Consider the following 19,689-nt stretch of genomic DNA (forward strand, 5'->3'; position numbering starts at 1 on the left):
TTCTCAGAAGGGTCCTTTGCAGGAGTAGGGGATAATTAGCCCTCAACTAATTAGTGTTTTCATCCTACCCAACAAAATTTAAAAACAAGACCCACAGGGATCAAACTGTTTTCAGATCACTTAAGTTCATCACATTAACAAACGGGGTATTTATAGGAATACAAAACTATCTATCCAACAAAGCAAATTCACAATTACTAGGCTTTAATCAAAGATCACCAGACATCCAAAGAGGCACGAAAACACAACTCATAAAGAGAAAAATCACTTAATTGAACCACTGCAAAACTTATGTAGATATTAGAAGAGGCAGTAGGCAATTATTGTAACTATTTTTATGTTCAAAAGTTACATAGAGACATGGAAGATATAAAAAAACTCTCAAACTTCTAGAGGTGAAAACTATACGAGACGAAAAAATACATTGGATGAGATTCACAGCACATAAGAAGAAAAGATAAGTGGTCTTAAAGGCACAGCATTGGAAACTATGGAAAATGAACCCACAGAGAAAGGATTAACCCCCTGTCCTCTCCCCAGCTCCCTCCTCCAATGAAACCAGAGCATCAGCAAGCTATAGGCTAACCTCAAATGGCCTATCACATATATATAATTGGGAATCCCTACAAAGGGGGGCGGCGGGAAGGAGGGGAGAGAGAAAAATATATTTGAAGAAACAATGGCTGAAGAATTTCCATTTTTGATGAAAAGTAATATCCCAGAGATCCAAGAGGCTCAGCAAACCCCAAGCATAAGAAACAGAAGTAAAACTACTGCAAGATATATTATAATCAAAACATGATGTGATAAAACTAGTGATAAAGGACTGAATCTTAAAAGCAACTAGAGGGGAAAAAATTAAAAAATAAAGATGACAGCAAATTTCTTGTTGCAAACAATTCAGATGAGGCATCAGTGCAGCAACAGCTTTACAGTTTTGAAAAAACAAATCAATTCAGCTGAATACAAATCAGATTTTGAAAATTATTCACTGTCAAACTTAGAACCATATAACTGAATGTGGACACCCCATGATGAAATCCTATCTATAGGCAATATGTCAAACTACATTTTTATTGGTTATTATCTTCAGAGAAAAGGAACAATCACCCCCTAGTCATCCTCCATAGCTTTTACGAGTCCTCTCACACCAGTGTCTGCACTCTGATTTCCGGTACCATCACTGTTTTTAAAATGGGGAAAATTCACACTATAGCCACCTAAAGTTTGTATCGCAGATGCGTTCTAATATGCTGAAAACATTCTATTCAAACCGTTTCTCTGTGCTAATTTTTTTCACTTTTTCCCATGCCTCTTCCCCATGTTTATTTTGTAGGTTACGAGAAAAATAGTAAAAGAAATATTTGGCATTACAGAGAGGCAGAGAATATTCACTGGTGTCTTCTTCAGTTGCTACTCTCAGCTGCTGCTTTGTACTCATTTCTTAGCCTGAAGAATTTGGCCCAAGAGTAAAACTTTTGATCTGAAAGTTCTTATTCCCATGTTAAGGGATTCATAAATTGGATTACATAGTCTTTTTGTTCCATATAGGATAAGAAATGAAACAGTCATAAGGGATCAAGAACAAATTTATTTTTGCACCTATAATTTAAACGCTCAAGAAGATAGACTGAGAGGAACCTAAACTAATTGGCTAAGACATCTTAAAAATATGTGCCTTTAATTTTAAAAAGAGATTAAAGAAAGAGGAAGGGAAGAAAGAAGGGAGAAAGGAAAGAAGGAAATAAAATACCCACCTTTGCTGTGAAGTAAAAAGTAATGGAAAGCTGCCTCTACTTTAATGGCCTTGAGAGCATTAATTTCTTTACAAGTTTTGCCGCAGCCTTGGCTGGTCCACCCCCAGCAGTAATGTACAGAGACTGAGTGAGCACATGTGTCCTGCTGTAATTAAGGCTGCAGAGCAGAGCAGCAGGTGCAAACTTCTCATCCTTCAACTTGACTCTTAAACTGCTTGTGCTCTTGTAACTTAAAGTCTAAACTTGTTAAAAGCGAGGTTTGGAAGATCATTAGTCTATAACAGGAGCTAGGCACTACAGACATTTCTTTAAAGCAAAATTAGAAACAGCTACCTAAAACATATCAGCCGTTTTAAGATGTTGCCATTTCACATTTTCCAGGGGGGAAAAACTATTAATTCCAAGGAGATTAGTATCCACATGAGCATGATATTGAAGCCAGATTGGAAGCTGCCTTTTCCCCAAAGAAAAAGCATTTCTAGTAACGGGGTCCTTTGCCCAACCCTCTTTCAGTGTAATTCAGGTGCTTAGAGATTTTCTGATACAAAGGGCTCAACCATCACTGAGATTTGGTCTTATTTTCTTGTTAAAAATTTATCTGTAGAAGAATTTGAATTGTAGTCACCTTCCTCTAAAGAGCTGAGGCAGCAAAAGCTCTCTGCAAAATAGTTCCATTTAAAATGTTTCAGTGTGATCCTGCCAGATCCTAAAATAATTATAGCTTAGAAAGGCAGACATGGCTTTGGGTCTGAACAATTTCTATCCTGTACCTTTTCGTGGGATCAGAAGAAAATCAGTGACATAACTCTTTGCCAAGAAAACATATTGACATAGAACCCTTGTGCTTCTGTGGGAACACCCAAAAGAAAGGTACAGTGCTTGCAGAAAACAAGGGTTTTATTAGGGTTAGTATTAAGAACACTACTTGTTTGGCATAGAGGTTCTAGTATTGGCAAGGGAACCAGCGTTTCCTTTCTAAGCACTAGCAGTTCCTGTGCCAGTCGTAGAATTCTTTGAAATTTTTAGCTAATAGGGTCACTGCTTCTTCTTGAATGCCTGGTCCAGGAACTAAGAAGACTTAGTTGACAATGGCTGTCAGAACAAAAAGAAGAGGATGTCATAGCTTAACTCTGAGTAGTAAAGACCCCTGTTGGCCAAGGGCAGATCCCACAGACCTCGCAAGGACACAGCTAGCCTGCAATGCGGTCCAAGCCCATCTCCTAGAGTTTTGTAAATTATTTATCAGCTGTGGCTATAAATTAGAGATGAATGGAAGGCCTTTGGGCCTGATCTTGGATGTACTCCTTATTAATGAATTTCAGGGATTTTGTGCTATAAGACTTTATGAGGACTGAGTATTCTCTTCTATGTAGTCATGCCTGATGCTATTACTATTTTGCAGACTGTTCTTATCTCAAATTCTGCTCTTAAAGGGGTTTAGAAAAGTCCTTTGGTAGGAAAGTAAAGGTAGTGAATCACCCACTTAATTCAACTTACCTTTTATATTCTTCTGCCATAAAGAGTGGATTCAATTCCCATCTCAGGAAAGTTTAACTTACCTCTCTTCCAGCTATCAGCAAAACTTACTTGCTCAGGGTTGTGCCAAGTGTCCACAATTCTCATGGAAACATTTGGAGGAAAAAAAAAATACAGGTACTATTAGGGCTCTTGAGGGTCAAATATTATCCAAGTTGTCAGGCTTACCCTTTCAAAAGAAATAAGCTAGTCAGCACCATAACCAAAACTTGTTGCACTTCCATGAACCCCAAGAGATGGGAAATACATGGACACTTAGAAATACTATAAGAGCCGTGTACCCTGGAATAAGTACATGCAACCTCAAGATATTGTTCAAATTTAAACTTTGCCAGGCATCAATCTTTTTCTCTCTCACACATGCACACACACAAAATCTGATGGCGTAAGACAAGAACTTTTGCTCATATTTTTTTTAATGTATCACAATGAGCAGGAAACATACTTGATGAAATATTTTCAAAGGAGTATATTCAATTACCATCTACAATCAACTTAACTATGACAACAAAGTTTTGTGACAAATTTTTTTTTTTTCAGTTTGAAAGTTCCATGTGGTTCTGTTAGTCTCCATGTATTTTGGTACAGTTCGAGATCAGCATTGTTACAGTAACAAAAAAGCTAACAAGACTACATTATAGAAAAACACCAAGAACATCATTTTTGGTTTCACTTGCTCTATTTTTTTTTTTTGTTTTTTTGTTTTTTGTTTTTTGTACATTGCAAAGGCTGTTCATATACCTCTTCACCTCAGGGTCACGTTCATTTATGCTTTCTTTCCTACCCAAACTTGCCCCCCTCCCCCCCAGCCCAAGAAAGTAAACAAACCAAAAAAAAACTAGTCAAAGCTTTGTTTCACAGTGGGCAGTATCTCAGCGCCAACAAACAACCAACTCAATTTATGCTTCTATTTAAAATGTTTTAATTTAATTTATTTAAAAAAAATATATGTCCATGAACATCAAGTGCACTGGCTTGGGTCACTGCCTCTCTCTCCTGCAACTTCCTGCCATGCCTGATAAACTCAGGTTTAAACACATGCCGTCTGTTTTACTTTATTTTCAATCATGTAAAACTTTGGCCACATTCATCTCTTTAAATAGCTTTTAATTTAAAAAAAAAAAAAACTTCCTAGATTTATTAAACTTTTCTGTGTGTGTGTGTGTGTGTGTGTGTGTGTGTTTCCTTCTTAAGTTTTTGTTTGGAAGGATGGAGGAAGGATGGTTGAAATAAGTTCCATTTGGTGGGTTCATATGGTGCCATGACTGACCGACCGGTGTCAAGCGCCAACCCACACTTTGGAGTATTTGAAAAAACAAAAACAAAAAACCAACAACTACCAATCAAAATATGAAGTGTCAATAGAGGTGAAGAACTAATTTAAAAAGTGAGTTGAGATATCCTATTCAGCTTCCTACTATGCAAGACAGGAGTTAAATTCTAGTGAGACCAATCTAAACAGTTGAGCACTGTAGTGAATTCATGCTTTGTAAAGGATACCAGTCGTAGCCATAGTGGATGTCAACCCACAACCATCTAACTAGCTCACGTTTGACCTCTAATTGTCACCATCACTGACTGCTTTGCTACTTCTGAGTTAATGCTGAGAATTATTTTTTCTTTTTTGAATGAACATATATGTGGGTGATAGAGCTGTAGAGGAAAGCATCAAATGTGCAACCCACTCCAGGATGAAACAATCACATAACCCCTCTGAGAAACACTGGTGGGTGGAAGCGTGCTTAGCCAATCTACCCAGCCACCTTGCTGTTGCCAAATACACCCACAGGTCAAGGCATGGCATAACAAAACACTGACAGTCACTCTGCCTCACAGAGGGAGGATGGCGTAGTAGCTCAAAACCAACCAACCAACAAAAAAACACCATTGTGGAGGGGGTGGCTAAATTACAAGGAAATGAACTTCAAGTTGAGGGAGGGAGGGAAAGGAATAGAAATTGCACTATTACCAAGCAGTATCATTTTTTAAAACAAAGTTTTCAGAAAAAAACCTAGCAGAATTTGACAGGTAAAGCTAGTGTTAAATTGTTAATTGGTATCACATAGAAAACCAAAACCAAAAACATTTTTTTTCTATATGGTACAGACACAGAGTAACATACAACAGTTAAATGGCAAAAAATATATATATATTTCATAGAGTTACAAACAAGATAAAATAATGGAAAACAAAAAAAAAACTGTACAACTTTAAAATTTAAAAATGTTCATCTCAAACACAGGGAGAAATACAAGAATTCTTGTTAAAAGAAAATCGCTTGTTAAAACAGCAAATGTTTTTGTGTACTCGTTTTTGACACCTTATGCTACAATTGGATACTGGTAGGAATAGTTAGATGGTACTCTTTAGTATTTCTACTTAAAAAAATTTAAAAAAGGAATTTGCACTGTGCATCAGCCTAGTTAGAAATATATACAACAGTTCAGGATCTACTCTTTCATTGAACCAAAAACAAATTCATAAAAATAAAACAGTCCCGGCTAAAAAAGAAAGAGAAAAAAAGAAAAAAAGAAATCCATTTTCAGATCTTGGAATGCTCCAGTCTTTTGCAAAGTCGTTGAGTGGCTTCCGCACTGGGGAAAGAAGCCCAAAAGATGACCAATGGGACCTGCATTCACAGTCTTCAAAGTTCCCTTTTGAAACATAAGGAAGAGAATGAGAGGAAGAAGGATTTCACACTTTGGGGGCAAGGGGAGATTGTTTCTGTTGATGTTTGGCTATGAAAAGTGAAACAGCAAAGCATCTACTTGTCTCCAAAATCTATGTTTTAGCAGCACAAAGTTTTCCTTTCAAAGTTCAGACCGTTGTTTTAAGATGAGAAAGGGAGTATGTTGCATTGTGTTACGTGGTACAGGAATACGGATATTAACATAAATACAAGTGCCTCACATACGGTTCCTTTTTTGCTCTCTGTCCATTGCTACCTGCTTCTCTGTTGGCCGCGCTCTGGATCACTCGCCGCTCAGACTGCCTAACACAAGGACAAAACTTTGAAGTAAAAAATGTGTCTTTTGGTATATGGAATTGTCATGAACAGTTGCCTCTCTGCTTGCAGAAGAAGCACATAACAACCTGGGACTCTTTTGTTTATTCTTTCTTTTATTAAACTAAGTCTTGTTTGTTTAAATCAGAAACAAATTCTCAAGTAACAAGAACCCTTTCCCTTTTTTCTGCATCAGCAGTGAAAGGGTGTGTCTTTGGATTTTATTTAAAGCATGAAATTTCTTTTTCTGAGAGGAAAGAAAACAAAAACAAAACCCCGAACCAAAAACTTTTTTAGAAAGAAAAGCACACAGTCCAATGACACAAACCGAAACAAACGCTTTAGTTTAGGAAAAGAATATTTGAAGCCTCCACCAAACAAGGAAGAAAAGAAGGGAACAAAAGAAAAGTTAAAGGAAAGATCAATAAAAATTAAATGGCACAAGGCTCACAGACATAGGTAACTAGAATTATATGCCTTTAAAAAGTTTCAACTCCCCAACCAAAAATAATCTGTGAGGATCCTAATGACCCCTAGAACCTTTTGAAATTCTTTCTTTAGTTTTATAAAATAATTCTGCAGCTACCCTCTAAGAAATAAAGGCAGCTACCTTCCGTGGGAGATTACAGGGCGGGGGGAGGAGGAGGAGGAAAGTGGAATTAAGGGACAAAGGGCAGAAAAGCTTGGGCGAATCAACGGATTGCGATCTATTTGCTAGGAATGAACAAGACAACATCAAATGAGGAGCTGTCAGCTGGACCATACAAAAAGCTAAATGTACACAAAAGGTTTTTTTTTTTTTTCCTTTAAATCTACCATACTGCTTCAGTTCATTTCCAATGCAACAATCTACTCAACACCAAAAATGGTCATATCTATCATAAATACAGAAAGTCAGTTTTTAAAACTTATTTTTTTTAAGCTACAAGTCCTCAACACTCTGTGTGTGGGTTTTTCTTTCTTTCTTTCTTTCTTTTTTTTCTGAAAGTGGGAGTGCTTAACTTTTCCCCTTGAAATTGGCTTCAGCAGAAAAGCTATCCCTTAAATCCCCAGAAAGCTAAAGCAGTTCACATTGTTTTTCTCGAATACTTTCTGCCCGTTTTTTAAATTAATGAAACAAAAAATCTTTTCTGGAACAAAAAAACCCCCCAAAAACAAACAAACAAAAACAAAAAAAACTGAAAATATATTATAAAACAATGATTCTGAAAACAGAACAAAGTGTGAGCGATTGACCTGAGAATAAAAAGACATTACATTTCTTTTTTTTCTTTTAGCAAGCCATTGGTATCTGAATGCTAAGATAGCAAGAAATTTAAAACTGTAACAAGGTGGACTGCTTTCCCATACAGTGCATGCCGGGCTCCTCTGTGCTATCAACGTGGGTGTTTATTGAAAAGGGGCAAATATACAAGGGGTTTAAGCTCCAAAGACATTAGGGAGGCCCTGCGGACTTCTGTTTCCCAGACCAATAGTACCTTCAAAAGGACACAATGTAACAGGGTTAAGGTTTTTTTTTTTCTTTTTTAATATTAAAAGAAAAAAAGAAAAGAGAATGTAAAATCACCGGCATAGATAGGTATATGGGAAAACAACCCACGCTTTTTCTTTTTTTTTTCCTTTTTTTTTCTTTTTTGATTCTTTTTTTTTTTTTTTTTTTTTTTTTTTTTTGGTTAGAAGCTTTGGAATTGCAGTTAGTCTATTTTTGAAATTGGTTTGTTATTAATCTTTTTATTTAAATTCATTTGTTTGTATTGTTCATCTTCAAAGCTTACAATCTGAAGGTGTCCGTTCCTACACTGGTCAGACCACTGTCCTTGGGGCAGCTGGGGTCTTTGGGACCCTCCACCGGGCTCGCCGGTCCGTCGGACTTTTGGCTGAGATCCGTGTCAGACTCCTCCGAATAGTCGTCTGTTGGCATCGAGGGCTGAACCCCTGAGGTGCTGCATGAACTTGAGGTAACCGTTGAAGATGAGGAGAGAGGAGGAAAAGAAGGGGGCTTCGCGGCCGAAGCCCGGGAGACCACTGGCGGCCACGACTTCCTGGAGGCGTGGGGGGAAGCGGAGGACGAGGAGGGGGCGGCGGCCGACGGGGGAGGGGGGCTGTCGTTTGAGTGAGCGGCAGACTGCGAGGTAGATGCGGTGCTAGGATCGGGGAAGCAGGCAGAGTGAGGTAATAAACTAGGGTGCTCTTTGGCGTTTCTTGCTGCTCTCGTGATTGTTCTGTGTTTGTGCAAGGCCGACTCGAGATGTTGACTCAGAGCTTCCTCCCCACAGAGCGCGCTCTCGCACGCCAGGCAGTGGTACGAGCCGCCGCCACTACCGCCGCCGCCGCCGCCGCCGCCGCCGCCGCCACTGCCGCCGCCCGTGGGGACGTGAAGCACCATCTCTTGCAGGTTCACCACAGACTGGCCGAAGAAGCAGAGGGACTTCAGGTGGCTCCTCGCCGCCTCCTCGTCACCGAAGCCCGCCTGGCACTTGCGGCAGACCAACTTGTACTGCACCTTTGGAACAATGAAGGGGTCGTAGAGGGAGTCCGCACTTTTGCTTTCCGCTTCTGGCTCTTCGGGGGGTTTCGGCAGGAGGGGGGACACCTCACGGGGTGCGTTTTTCTGCTCTTCTGGTTTGGGGGATTCTTTGGCAGGGTCTTTGTCTGGGGAAGCAGCCCCCGGGGGGACTGGGGTTTGGCTTACTTTGGGCTGCTGCTGCACTTTTTGTTGCTGCTGCTGTAGTTGCCGCTGCTGCTGCTGCTGCTGGATCGCCTCCTGCAGACTCTGCTGGTATTGCTGGTACTGCTGCAGTAGGGAGCCCGGGGACAGCCCCATCAGGGCCTGCGACAGCGCAGGGCTGTAGGGGAACAGGCCTTCCATGCCATACATAGGCTGCAGGTACCCGCTCTGCAGGGCGCCAGGGATCTGGGGGGCATAATAAGGAGAGAAGCCTGGTACAAAGTAAGGAAGGAACTGGCTCGTGAGCAACGCTGTGGGGTCTGAAGTCAGGGCTGCCTGCAGGGCCTGCAGCTGCGCAGGGTCCACTGCGTACTCCATGGCGGGCAGCGGGGCCGAGATCGTGGCTGTGGCCGCTGCGGGGGCCTCTCCTTTCTCCTTCTTGGGGACAGGGAGGGGCTCCCCTTTCCCTTTGTGTGCCTTTTCCTTCTCCTTTACCTTCTCGCTGTCTTTGTCCTTGCGTTGCTGTTGCTGCTGTTGTGGCGGGAGCTGCGGCGTCGGGGGTGGCTGAGTTGTGGGCGGCGGCGGCTGCACCTGTGGCTGCTGCTGCTGGGGTTGGGGGGGTTGCTGAGGGGCCATCGCCATGGTGGCTTGTGCTGGGGTCGGGGAGCTCAGCGATGCTGAGGACGGTTTATTTGGTAATCCAGATGTGGGGAGGCCAGGGGAAGGAACGGTTGTGCTGGGCAGACCCATCAAGTTCGGTTTAGGAGATGTTAAAGCTGAAAGAAATCAAGACAGAAAAAAACACAGGTCAGTCTGGGGTGGTGAGGCCGAAGCTCAAGATGTTTGACTTGTGTCGCTGACATTTAGTCTGAGATCTCAAGGTTTAAAGTTCAAAGACCCTCTCAAAACCACCATTTTCAATAGCAGGTTCTCACCAGGCTCAGGGTTGGATAGCCTTGTATTCTAATCAGTGCCCAGTCCTGGGGCAGCTCCCCTACACTTCTCCTTTCACTTAAACAACTTCTAACGCCTTCCTGCCACACATGCCACACCCACTGATTCATATGTTCTTTGCCCAGTTTCCTAACCTAGCTGTTCCAGCTGGGACATTTGAACCAAAGGCCTTCATCAAAGCTCCACAGAAAGAGTGTAGCTAAGAGGCCCCACCAGAAGTTGTAGAAGAGTGAGGTAACAGGAGACAAGAGCAAAAATGCAAGAAACCTGGCCCAGCCCCAAGAGCCTGTGAACAAACAAATGTGCCTCTCTGGCCTCCACTGCTGCAACTGAATGGATGTGTTACGAGGGCAGAGAGGAGGAGGAGCAATGGAAGAAACCCAAACAATCCATTCAGGGAAAACTGTCCCACTGCTTGGCTCAGCCGATCTGTTTTAACCAATCTGCTGAAAACTATAACCATCTAGGAAGACGACTGTGAACTTTACTGGCGAAATGAGCATCTTCTCTTCCTACACATTTGAATGACATACAGAAAGGCTGCAGATGCTTGATAAAGCACCCCCAGGAAGAGGAGAAAAGCGGTATCACAAGTGTTGATACCACTGCTTTCTAAGACATCGCAATCTACTCATACTTATGGGTAGCAACTGTCTTTGACCAAGTCCCTGGGTCCACATGGGGTACAGCCCCATCTGCAGTCACACTCTGCCTATAAGGCCTTCACCCAGTCCAGAGCCTAACATCCTCCCTCACCCATATTTCTCTCCTGGTTTGAGTCTTTTGTTCCAGGGTGATGGAAGACAGCAATGCTCCTCATACATCAAGCTGCAGGTGCACTAAGACTAGCAGGTGGTGGTGGTGGTGGTGGAGGACAGCAAAGTGGGGCTTGGAGTAAAGATGTGCTAAATGATGAGAAGCTGAGAGGTCCACAGGCAGCAGAGCTCGGATCATTCCATTCACCACACTTAAGACACTAGACCACATTCATCCCTTCTCTTCAAAGGGCACCAAAATGTAAAATAAAAAATTCCACAGCTCACTATTTCATCTGGACCCCCTTCTGCCAGAAAGCTGGGGTTGAGGAGGTTCTATAACATTGATGCTGTCCTTGTGAGAAAAAACGGAGAAGCCCAGGCCTAGGAGGAGACAATGCTGGCTTCATACTGGTGCAGCATGTAAAAACCTTCAACCTTCAGATGAAGAGAACAAAGTTGCCTCGAGGTGCCAATCCCAGAAAAATATCCACTAATGTTTGGAAAGCCAAGGAGGATGCTTCCCTTGGCTTTGTATAACAGCATTAATTTGCTCTTTCAAAACAGCACACAGGGACCACTGAGATGAAGTCATCCAATTTCCTCAGTGCACAGAAGGAAATGAAACCAGAAAAAAGTATTTGACTCTGAAAAATGCCAGTAAAGGTTCACTGGTTAAACTGGCATGCACAAGATGGAGGGTGAATGGATGAGGAATTCGACAACTTAGGACATGGCTCTTTCTGTCTACTTCTAGGCAGCAGGCCTGCTCCAAGCTGCAGGTTGGAGCCAGAGCCAAAAGATCAGCGAGGCAAGGGAAAAACATCTAGCGATTTCTCCATCTCTGTGGCATCAGGCTTTCAGGAGAAAGATCTGGGTCAGGAGGTCTTAAACTGACTTCTGTATCTTGAATAAAAGAGAAAGAAATTTTAAGGATCATTCACAGAATCCTAGTTGTATTTACCAAGCTCTGTACTAACCATGTTTGATGTAATAGCTCAGTATATTCTCAAAATAATTGTGTGGCCTCAGTTTTCTCATCAGCAAGATTAAAACCAAGTAAGGCGTTTCATTGCCCTGATAGTGGTCATGCACCTCTGGAGTCAGACTGAGGCAGTATGGGCTGTGTTTGACACACAGCTAGCTGCTATGTGGCCTTAGGGCCACTGACTGCATGGAACCTCAACTTTCTACGATACATGGTTGTAGTGACTAAAGGAAAGGTCATATGGAAAGAGCTTACCGTTGGATCTCACATACTAAATACAAGTTCCTTCCCCCATTCCAGATCCAGCGTTCCTGTGAGCTGTGTACAGTCAGGTGGTGTTAACTGGGACACACTGGTAACCCTGGTTGCCTCTAATAGTTAAGAGCATACTTTTCTATCTTGAGTCCACTCTTAGTGGTCAGAACCTGAGTAGCACTAAACATATACCTGTTGACTGACTGGCTCATATTGGGTGTTGTGGAAGGAGCACATAGCACTGGGAGCCTGGAGGCCTGGGTGGGAGCTCTGGCTCCTACCCTAGCTTGCTGAATGGTCTTGACCTCTCTGGCCCTCAGTTTTCTCATCTGTAAAACAAGGGGAATAGATCAGACATTCTGGTTTTTTTTTTTTTTTTCCACATTATTATGAAATTTGGGACCATCCCAAGCCCTTCTGCCAAGGTCCTGGGCTGCAAGGGTAATTCAGGGCCTAGACACTTTCCATAGCTTGATTCTTGGCTTTTGTCTAGTTGGCTTTAGCATGATTCTGTGACCTTACTTGCCAACAACTATAAGCAATGACTTATATATCTCAATGCCTTTACCACTGCAATCCCTGGGAACAGAGACCCATTTTGAAGGCAAGGAAGCACTCTGAAGGGCTCTCCTTCGGTAAAGGTACACTGGTCAGAGCAGGCCTGGGGTGGGACTGGGTTGATCGGGGGGATCTTGCTGACTTGCACCTCAATTTCACAGGATCCTGGAGGTTCAATTTAGGAAAGACAGCTGGCTGCAGAGAAGACAGGGGAGGGCAGAAGAGGAGGAACAAGAAAGGGACACAGGAAGAACTATCAAACTCCCTATTAATAATAGAAAAATAAGAGTACCAAGTATATGACTGAATTAGGGGCTGGGGGAAGTCAAAGAGAGAGAGAGATGGGTGAGAGGAAATGAAGAGGTGATGAAGGCTCCTAAAAATGAGCATTAATGATTTTTGTCTGTTTGCAGATTCAGAACTGTATTGCCCAACACAAGAGTCCTGGTCAGTGCGTTCAAGAACAAAGGTAGGCTCAGTATACTGGAATTAGTATAACCACTCTTGTTCTGTCTAGGTAAGAAGCCCAGGAGTAAGGATCCATTTATGAGAGCTTCTTCTCGATAGCAGCTCTCTAAAAAAACACAGGCGGGGACCACAGGTAAGGACAAAGACTTACTTGATTTAAGTTCTCTGGAACCAGTTTCCATAAGGCACAATCCAGAATTAGCTACAAGATTCAAATGTCTTCTTATTTTCAACAACTATCTAGATGGGATTAGCAATTTCACAAAGACTGACTGGAAGGATCTATGCTGGAAACCTTTTTCTTGAAAATAATCCAGGATTTAGGATGCCAGGACCGTCAAGTCAAGTTCTTCCCTGTAGCATACACCCTGGTAGTGTTACTGAACACCGGGCAAGAGAATAATTTCAGAGCAGACTGTTCAAACCAGAAGGCCCCATCCCTGAGACTGGGAAGTCCTGCTGCTATTAGAAAGCTAGAAAGGGAAGCTTCTGCTTATCTGTCCAACATTCAGAGGGTTTGGGTAGTAGCCCTCAGAACAAAATGCTATTTGGGCAGCTATTTAATGCTGTAAGAATCACCTAGAGCAGAACCCACCTGTGTTGGATGGAGTGAAGCCCGGCAAGGAAGGGCTGTTGAGGCCGGGGAGCAACACAGGAGGAATGCCCTGGAGCGCCGGATATGCTGTAGGAAGGTTAAGAGCCTGAAGAGGGGCATTGTCAAACATCCCTTGCTGCTGAGCTGCCAGTCCGAGGACCTCATTGGCCTTTTTAATCCGGTCCAACTCTTGTTGAGCCATCAACTGACGTACAGTGGCGGGGTCAAAGTATTCTTTCTCCTTGTCCAACTGGCTTCCAATGGTGTCCTTAACTTTGGAGATATGCTGCTGGGAAAAGATATGGTCACGTACAGACAGCCGAGCGCTGTACTTGATGCCACACAAAGTGCACTCTGTTTTCGGTCCCTCGTAACTTGTTTGGTTTATACCAAAATGCTTGGCCATGCTTAACTTGGACTTCTTTTCCTTTGCCCGGGCATTCTGGAACCAGACCTGAACAACTCTCTTTGGCAGTCCAATATCATTGCCCAGGACCTCACACTCTAGCATGGTGGGCGTCCTGTAGTCATTAAAGCACGACTTGAGGACTTTCAGCTGCAGATTGGTCATTTGAGTGCGAAAACGTTTCTGCCCTGGCCGATCCCCACTGTCTCCAGATTTGCCTGCTGACCCACTTGCACCAGGACTCGGGGAGCAGGGGTCTGCAAGGCTCGAGGTTTCACTGTAGTCCACTGTACCTTCATTGTCATATTCCTTGCTGTAAAAGCTTGGGGCTGGGCTGACCAGACCAGATGACAACCGATCTTCATACTCAGACATTGCCATCATGGCTGCTTTGGTCAACCCCTCACTGGGTGCAGAAGAGGATTTGGTTTCAGTTGCTATTCCCGTCGCGCTGTCATTATCTGCATTGCCCTCATCTCCAGTAGTGGTATCCGTGATTGCTGTGTTGACAGAGGAACAGTCATCATTGTCCAGCTTAGTTTGGTCAAAGTTCAGATTAACGGAGGACATGGAGGGGCTTTCAAAGTCTTCAATCCCTTCCACCTTGATGGAAGAAGGGCTAAGAAGAGTTCGGGGAGACAACTCCATGGTTTTACTCACAGGTGAGAGGGGGACACCTTGGCCATCACTACTGCTTGGGGGTAGGTGGGAAAAGCTGGCTCCGTCAAAAATGTCCCCTTTCATCTGCAGTCCCCCATCGCAGTCTAAGAGCATTGCAGACAGAGTTAGGTTGTAGCCTGCTCTCTTGGCTTCATGCCAATGACGGGACCGGATATGAGCCTCGAGGGCAGTCTTGGCTTTGAAGAGTGCTCTGCAGAAAGGGCATCTTCGGTGGGCCTGCGCTGGGCCCACCGCACGGAACTGTCCTTTCCGTTCCCGGGCTCGGGTATTCTGGAACCAGACCTGTACCACACGTTTCTTCAAGCCCACCTCGTGCGCGATGTGATCCAACATCTTTCGAGTTGGATTGGAGTCTAAGAGATACTTTTGGTACAGGATCTCTAGCTGTTCCGGTGTAATGGTTGTCCTCAAACGCTTGTCTCTCTGAGGCTCTTCTCCTCCCGTGCCACTGTCGTTTTCTCCAGGGCTCGCACTGGCCTTTTCCTCCAGCTTCCTCTTCAGAGTGTTCATTGTGGAGGTTGGAGTCGAAGGAGACGTGGCCGAGCTGGCTGGAATCTGAGGTATAGCCCCAGAGAGCAGCTGGCTCGCCAGGAGTGGGTTACTAGGGTCAAACAGCATGAAAGGCATATCCAGTGACCTGTCCAAAAACTGGGGGTGGATGAACTGATTCTGCGCACTCAGGAAATGAAGCTGCTGATGCTCCTGCCAGTGCTCGAACGACGGAAATGCCAACTTACACTGATCACACTGGTAGGGGATTAGCTGAGGAGGTAGGTTTGCCAACTGCTGAGGAGTCGACGTGTGGAGGGGCTTGAGGGGCAGGTGGGAGAGCTGGGAAGGACTGGGGCTCGACTGGGGTAAGGGGCACTGAGGCGGGGGTGCTTGTGGAGGAGGCTGTGGTAACGAAGTGGGGGAAGTGAGCTGGGGCAGCTTTTGCTGGGCCGCGTTTGTCTTCTGCTCAGGCTGGTCTTGCTGCAGCTCTGCCTTTGGTTGTCCTTGCTTCTCTTGGGTTGGGTTTGGCTGTGCACTGGGAGCTTCAGCCTGCTTTGGTTTCTCATCGCTTGCCTCTGTTTTTGAACTGAAAGTGGCCAGTTCGTCGGCCTCTGCTGTGAGCTGTAGGAAGGCGGAGGAAGCTGTGTTGGCTGACGGTGCCGGGGCGCTGTAGGCCTGTGCGGGCATCGGGGTGCTGCAGGAGGAGCTGGTGGGTGTCAGGATTTCCATGGCATCCATGGAATCCTCATTCTGGCTGTCATCCTGCCCCTCCTCATCCTCATCCTTGTAACACAGCTTCTTCTGATGCTTGATGAGATCAAAGATGCGCTGAAACACCAGGCTACATTTTTTGCACTGGTAGTTCAGGTTGCTTGTTCGAATATACCTATCATTTGTAAGCTCACGCCGCTCTCCGTCTTTACCCTCCCCCTGATTCTCATAATTCTTCCTGGCCTTCTGTCGGGCATTCTGAAACCACACCACGATGACTCGGGTTGGAAGGTTGAGTAAATTAGAGAGTTGCTCAAATTCATCATCCTTTGGATAAGCATTGGCATCAAAGAAGTCCTGTAGGACCCTCAGTTGGTAGTCAGTAAACCTTGTTCTCGAAGACCTCTTGCTTCCCCAGTACTCCTGCTTCTGAGGTTCCGGCGAAGGGGGCCGGGAGTCGAGCTTGAGCTCCTCCAGGCTGGTGATAGGAGGATTGCTGAAGTTGTAAGGGGAATCCTTGTTCCGCTGCCGCTCTTTGAAGAGGGTGTTTCTGAACCAGTGCTTGATCACTTTCTGGGGCAACCCAGACTTGTCTGCCATTTCTTTGATCTGCTCTTCACTGGGGGAGTTGTTAATGTCAAAATATTGCCGCAGGACCCGGAGCTGGTCATCGGTGATCCTGGTGCGAGGCCTCTTGTTCTGCTGCTGGAGCAGGCTGGGGTTGAGCTGATGCTGGTACAGCTGGGCCAGGTCCGCAGGCAGAGGCTCCACAGGTCCGAGCTGAGGGGGCAGCTGAGCCGGCAAGGTCTGCAGCGGCATCGTCTGCATCATCAGTGGTGAGAAGATGGGCAGCTCCATGGGCATGGAGAGTTGGGTGAGCGGAACGGAGGGCTGGGTGGGCGCAATCGTGGGCGAGGTGATGGGCGGGGCGGGCGCGGGGATGGCTGGTGTGGAAGCGGGCTGAGGTGGTGCTGCAGGAAGAGGGGGTGGAGGAGGTGGGGGGGGAGGTGGCGGCGGCGGCTCTGGGGTCTGGGGCCTCAGGGGGTACAGTTTGTCGTAGTGCTCTCGGTACTGTTTAGCAAATCTCTCTAGCTGTTTAAAGGGAAAATAGTTTTGATGAACATGTTCTTGATGACTCTTCAAAATCAAGATGTTAGAAAACATCTTGCCACAGGAGTCACACTCAAGCTTTTCCAGATTCTCTCCCTGCTCCGTCTTCCCATTCTTCTTCTGCACCTTCTGCTTGTTCTCATTGTACTGAATGACCAGCTCAAAGCCAAAGTTCTCCAGCAGGGCCTTGGTGGCGTTGCCTCTTGCATCTGAGGCAATGCGTGGAGGGAGCATGGAAGGCTCAGAACTAGCTGCTGGTGCCAACTCTTTCTTCTCTTTAGCCTTCAAGGCATCTGGCAGCGATTCCTTGGGTCCTGGGTTGCCCTCTCCCACCTCGGCACTGTCCCTCTCTCTCTGGCTTTCTTTTTCCTTTTCTTTGCTGATCGGTTTGTTTTTCTTTTCGGAGTGCTGGCTGGGCTGTAGCAGGGCAGAGTGAGTCTGGGACAGAGAGAGCTGGCTTTGCTGTTGCTGCTGCAGGATCTGCTGGTGGCTCTGTGGTGGGATCTGAACCTGAGCCTTCAGATCGTCTAGCAGGCCCGGGCCTGTCCCCGTCAGTGTCAGTGCCCCGCTGGTCACTGGCAAGCTCACCTCGGGGTTGAGCTGGAACTCGGCGCTGGGGATGTAGAAGGGGAAGAGGAGATGCTGCTGCTGCTGCAGTTGCAGCAGGGTCTCTGTGGTCATGGGGAAGTGAGGAAGCAGGGTGGGGTTAAACAGCTGGGACTGGATCAGGGCAGCCTGCTGCTGCAGCTCCTGTTGCAAGTGAGCTTGAACTTGGGCCTGGGCCTGGGCCAGTGTCTGTGCTTGCTGTTGCTGCTGCTGCTGCTGCTGCTGCTGCTGCTGTTGCTGCTGCTGCTGCTGCTGCTGCCTGGATGCAATCATATCCGCCAGCTTCTTCCGATTGGCCTCCTTGGGCTCTGAAGGGGAAGTGATGTTGGCACTGATGGGATTCCCCAGGGGCGGCATCCCTACACTTTCAGTGGTCACTTGGCTCAGTAAATTGGAGCTCGGAGGGATGCCAGTGCTGCTGGGATTGGTGGTGTTGCTGCCACTGGTGCTCACAGGACTTGGGGTGGAGGAGCTCAGGGAGACACTGCTGCTGTTCCCCGTCCCGTTGCTACCGCCACTTGCAGCTTCCAGCTTGGCTGCTCGGGCCTTGGTTTGATGCAACACAGACCGCATGTGGATCTCCAAAGTGGAACTCTGGCTATAGGCCACGTTACAAGTGTTACACTTGAAAGGTTTGTTGTCTGGGCTGCTGGTGGGTTCTGGCTGACCAGTTGCCGATTCCTGAAGGGCTCTCTTTAACTTATGCAGGTGGGAGACAGAATTGTAGTGCACTAGTAGGATGTTCTTTTGAGTGAAAGATTCCTTGCAGACTGTACACTTGTAAGGGCGAGAAGGGTCTAGAAACTTTTCCATGGTGAAGTTGGGGCCTTTTCTGAAAGGTAGAGCTCTCTTTGGCTCTGAGCCTGAATCTTCTTGTACTGACCCAGAGTCGCTGCCCGTTGGGCTCTGTTTGTCTTCTAAGTCACTCTCTTCCTCCTTGTCTTCCTCAACAATTATGGTGTGGTCCTCTGCCAGGGTAGGGTCTCCCATAGCCAGGAGGTCCCCATTGGCCAGAAGGCCTCCATAAAGCTGTTGGATGTCAGCCTCACTCAGCTCCAGGTGGCTTGTCTCAAGGTGTTTTTTCAGAGCCTGAAAAGTTCGGAAACTACGCTGACAAAGACAGCACATTGTGGCAGCTCTGATCACGTGGTACTGAGAATGGAGCTGCAGCTTTTCAATGGTCTTGAAAGCCAGGCTGCACTGATTACAGCGATACTTGTACACATGGCGATCTGACACAGGCAGCTGAGGCCTCTTGGCATGAACCTCATTGAAGTGCGTCTGAAGAGTGGCGGAAGTTTTGAAAACCTGATTGCACCCCTTCTTCCAGCATAGGAAGCCGGAATCTTCTCTCACAGAGCCTGGGTCAGCAGAAGAGGGCTTCAGATCTCCACTGTGCTCTGCACTTACAGAGGGCAAGATGTTCTTTCCCAGATCCTCTGAGGTTTCTGTAATTTAAAAAAAAAAAAAAGAAAAAGAAAAAAAAAGCCAAGCCCAGTGATAAAGAAGGCTTTGTTTCAAGGATGGCATCCACAGCTATCTACCTAGTGAGTCCTTGTGACCACTGAATCTTATAGTGAGGGAAATACCCAGTTGGAACAGAGCCTCTCCACACAGCCCCTGAAAAGAGTATATACTATAAGCAAGTGCACATGAACAGAGAGGACTAAAAGGAAATAAAAAAGTTGCATTCGTAATAGGTCTGTATCCTATCTTGGATCTGTTTTTACACGCCATTCAGTTGCTTGACTCAGAATCTTGAGTTTCTCAAGAACTGGTTTGAAGGTTACTGATCTTAGACTGGATTCCCTTTTGCGTGGACCCAAACTAAAAAATATGTGAATTAATGCTATCCTAAATTGTGGGGATTTTAAGATAACTGTTGTCCATTGTAATAGAAGAAATTTTGGAATATGTTTTTTAGCATCATTTGTTGTAACATAACTTTTGACTGTCTTCTCTGTTCCATAAGAAATGAACATTCAACTGGCCATTAAATTATATAAAAATTATTTTCTATAGTGATGTCATCACACCCATATTCTGACCCTCTTAAAGTCAGCTGTTTACCTTCTAATAGGGAAAAATTACAGGGTGGGGGAGTTGGGGCAGCAGCGGGGCTGAAGTCTTCCCAACTGAAATCTT

At 45.3% G+C, this 19,689-nt stretch overlaps 1 protein-coding gene and 1 long non-coding RNA gene across 9 annotated transcripts in view; one reads left to right on the top strand and one right to left on the bottom strand.

Annotated features, from left to right (window-relative positions):
* Positions 1 to 7,266: 7,266 nt before the first annotated feature.
* The window catches only part of ZFHX3 (zinc finger homeobox 3), a 243,004-nt gene continuing 230,581 nt past the window's right edge, over positions 7,267 to 19,689 (bottom strand). For 7 of the 8 annotated variants that reach the window (XM_059151888.1, XM_059151893.1, XM_059151891.1 and 4 more), the window contains 2 exons: positions 13,539 to 18,992; positions 7,267 to 9,741 (listed from right to left, as the gene is read on the bottom strand). In XM_059151888.1, coding sequence (XP_059007871.1) covers positions 8,069 to 9,741; positions 13,539 to 18,992 — 7,127 coding nt within the window. In that variant the 3' untranslated portion in view covers positions 7,267 to 8,068. Of the gene's footprint in view, positions 9,742 to 12,111; positions 12,247 to 13,538; positions 18,993 to 19,689 lie in introns of those variants that run through there. The other variant, XM_059151892.1, reaches the window with a different exon arrangement.
* LOC131817953 (uncharacterized) lies at positions 12,244 to 19,556 on the top strand. Its single transcript, XR_009348642.1, has 4 exons — positions 12,244 to 13,076; positions 13,188 to 15,185; positions 16,483 to 16,702; positions 18,875 to 19,556. It is a non-coding gene; the product is annotated as an uncharacterized LOC131817953 (long non-coding RNA).

The sequence above is a fragment of the Mustela lutreola genome, chromosome 16, assembly GCF_030435805.1.
Source record: "Mustela lutreola isolate mMusLut2 chromosome 16, mMusLut2.pri, whole genome shotgun sequence".
Classification (NCBI taxonomy): domain Eukaryota; kingdom Metazoa; phylum Chordata; class Mammalia; order Carnivora; family Mustelidae; genus Mustela; species Mustela lutreola.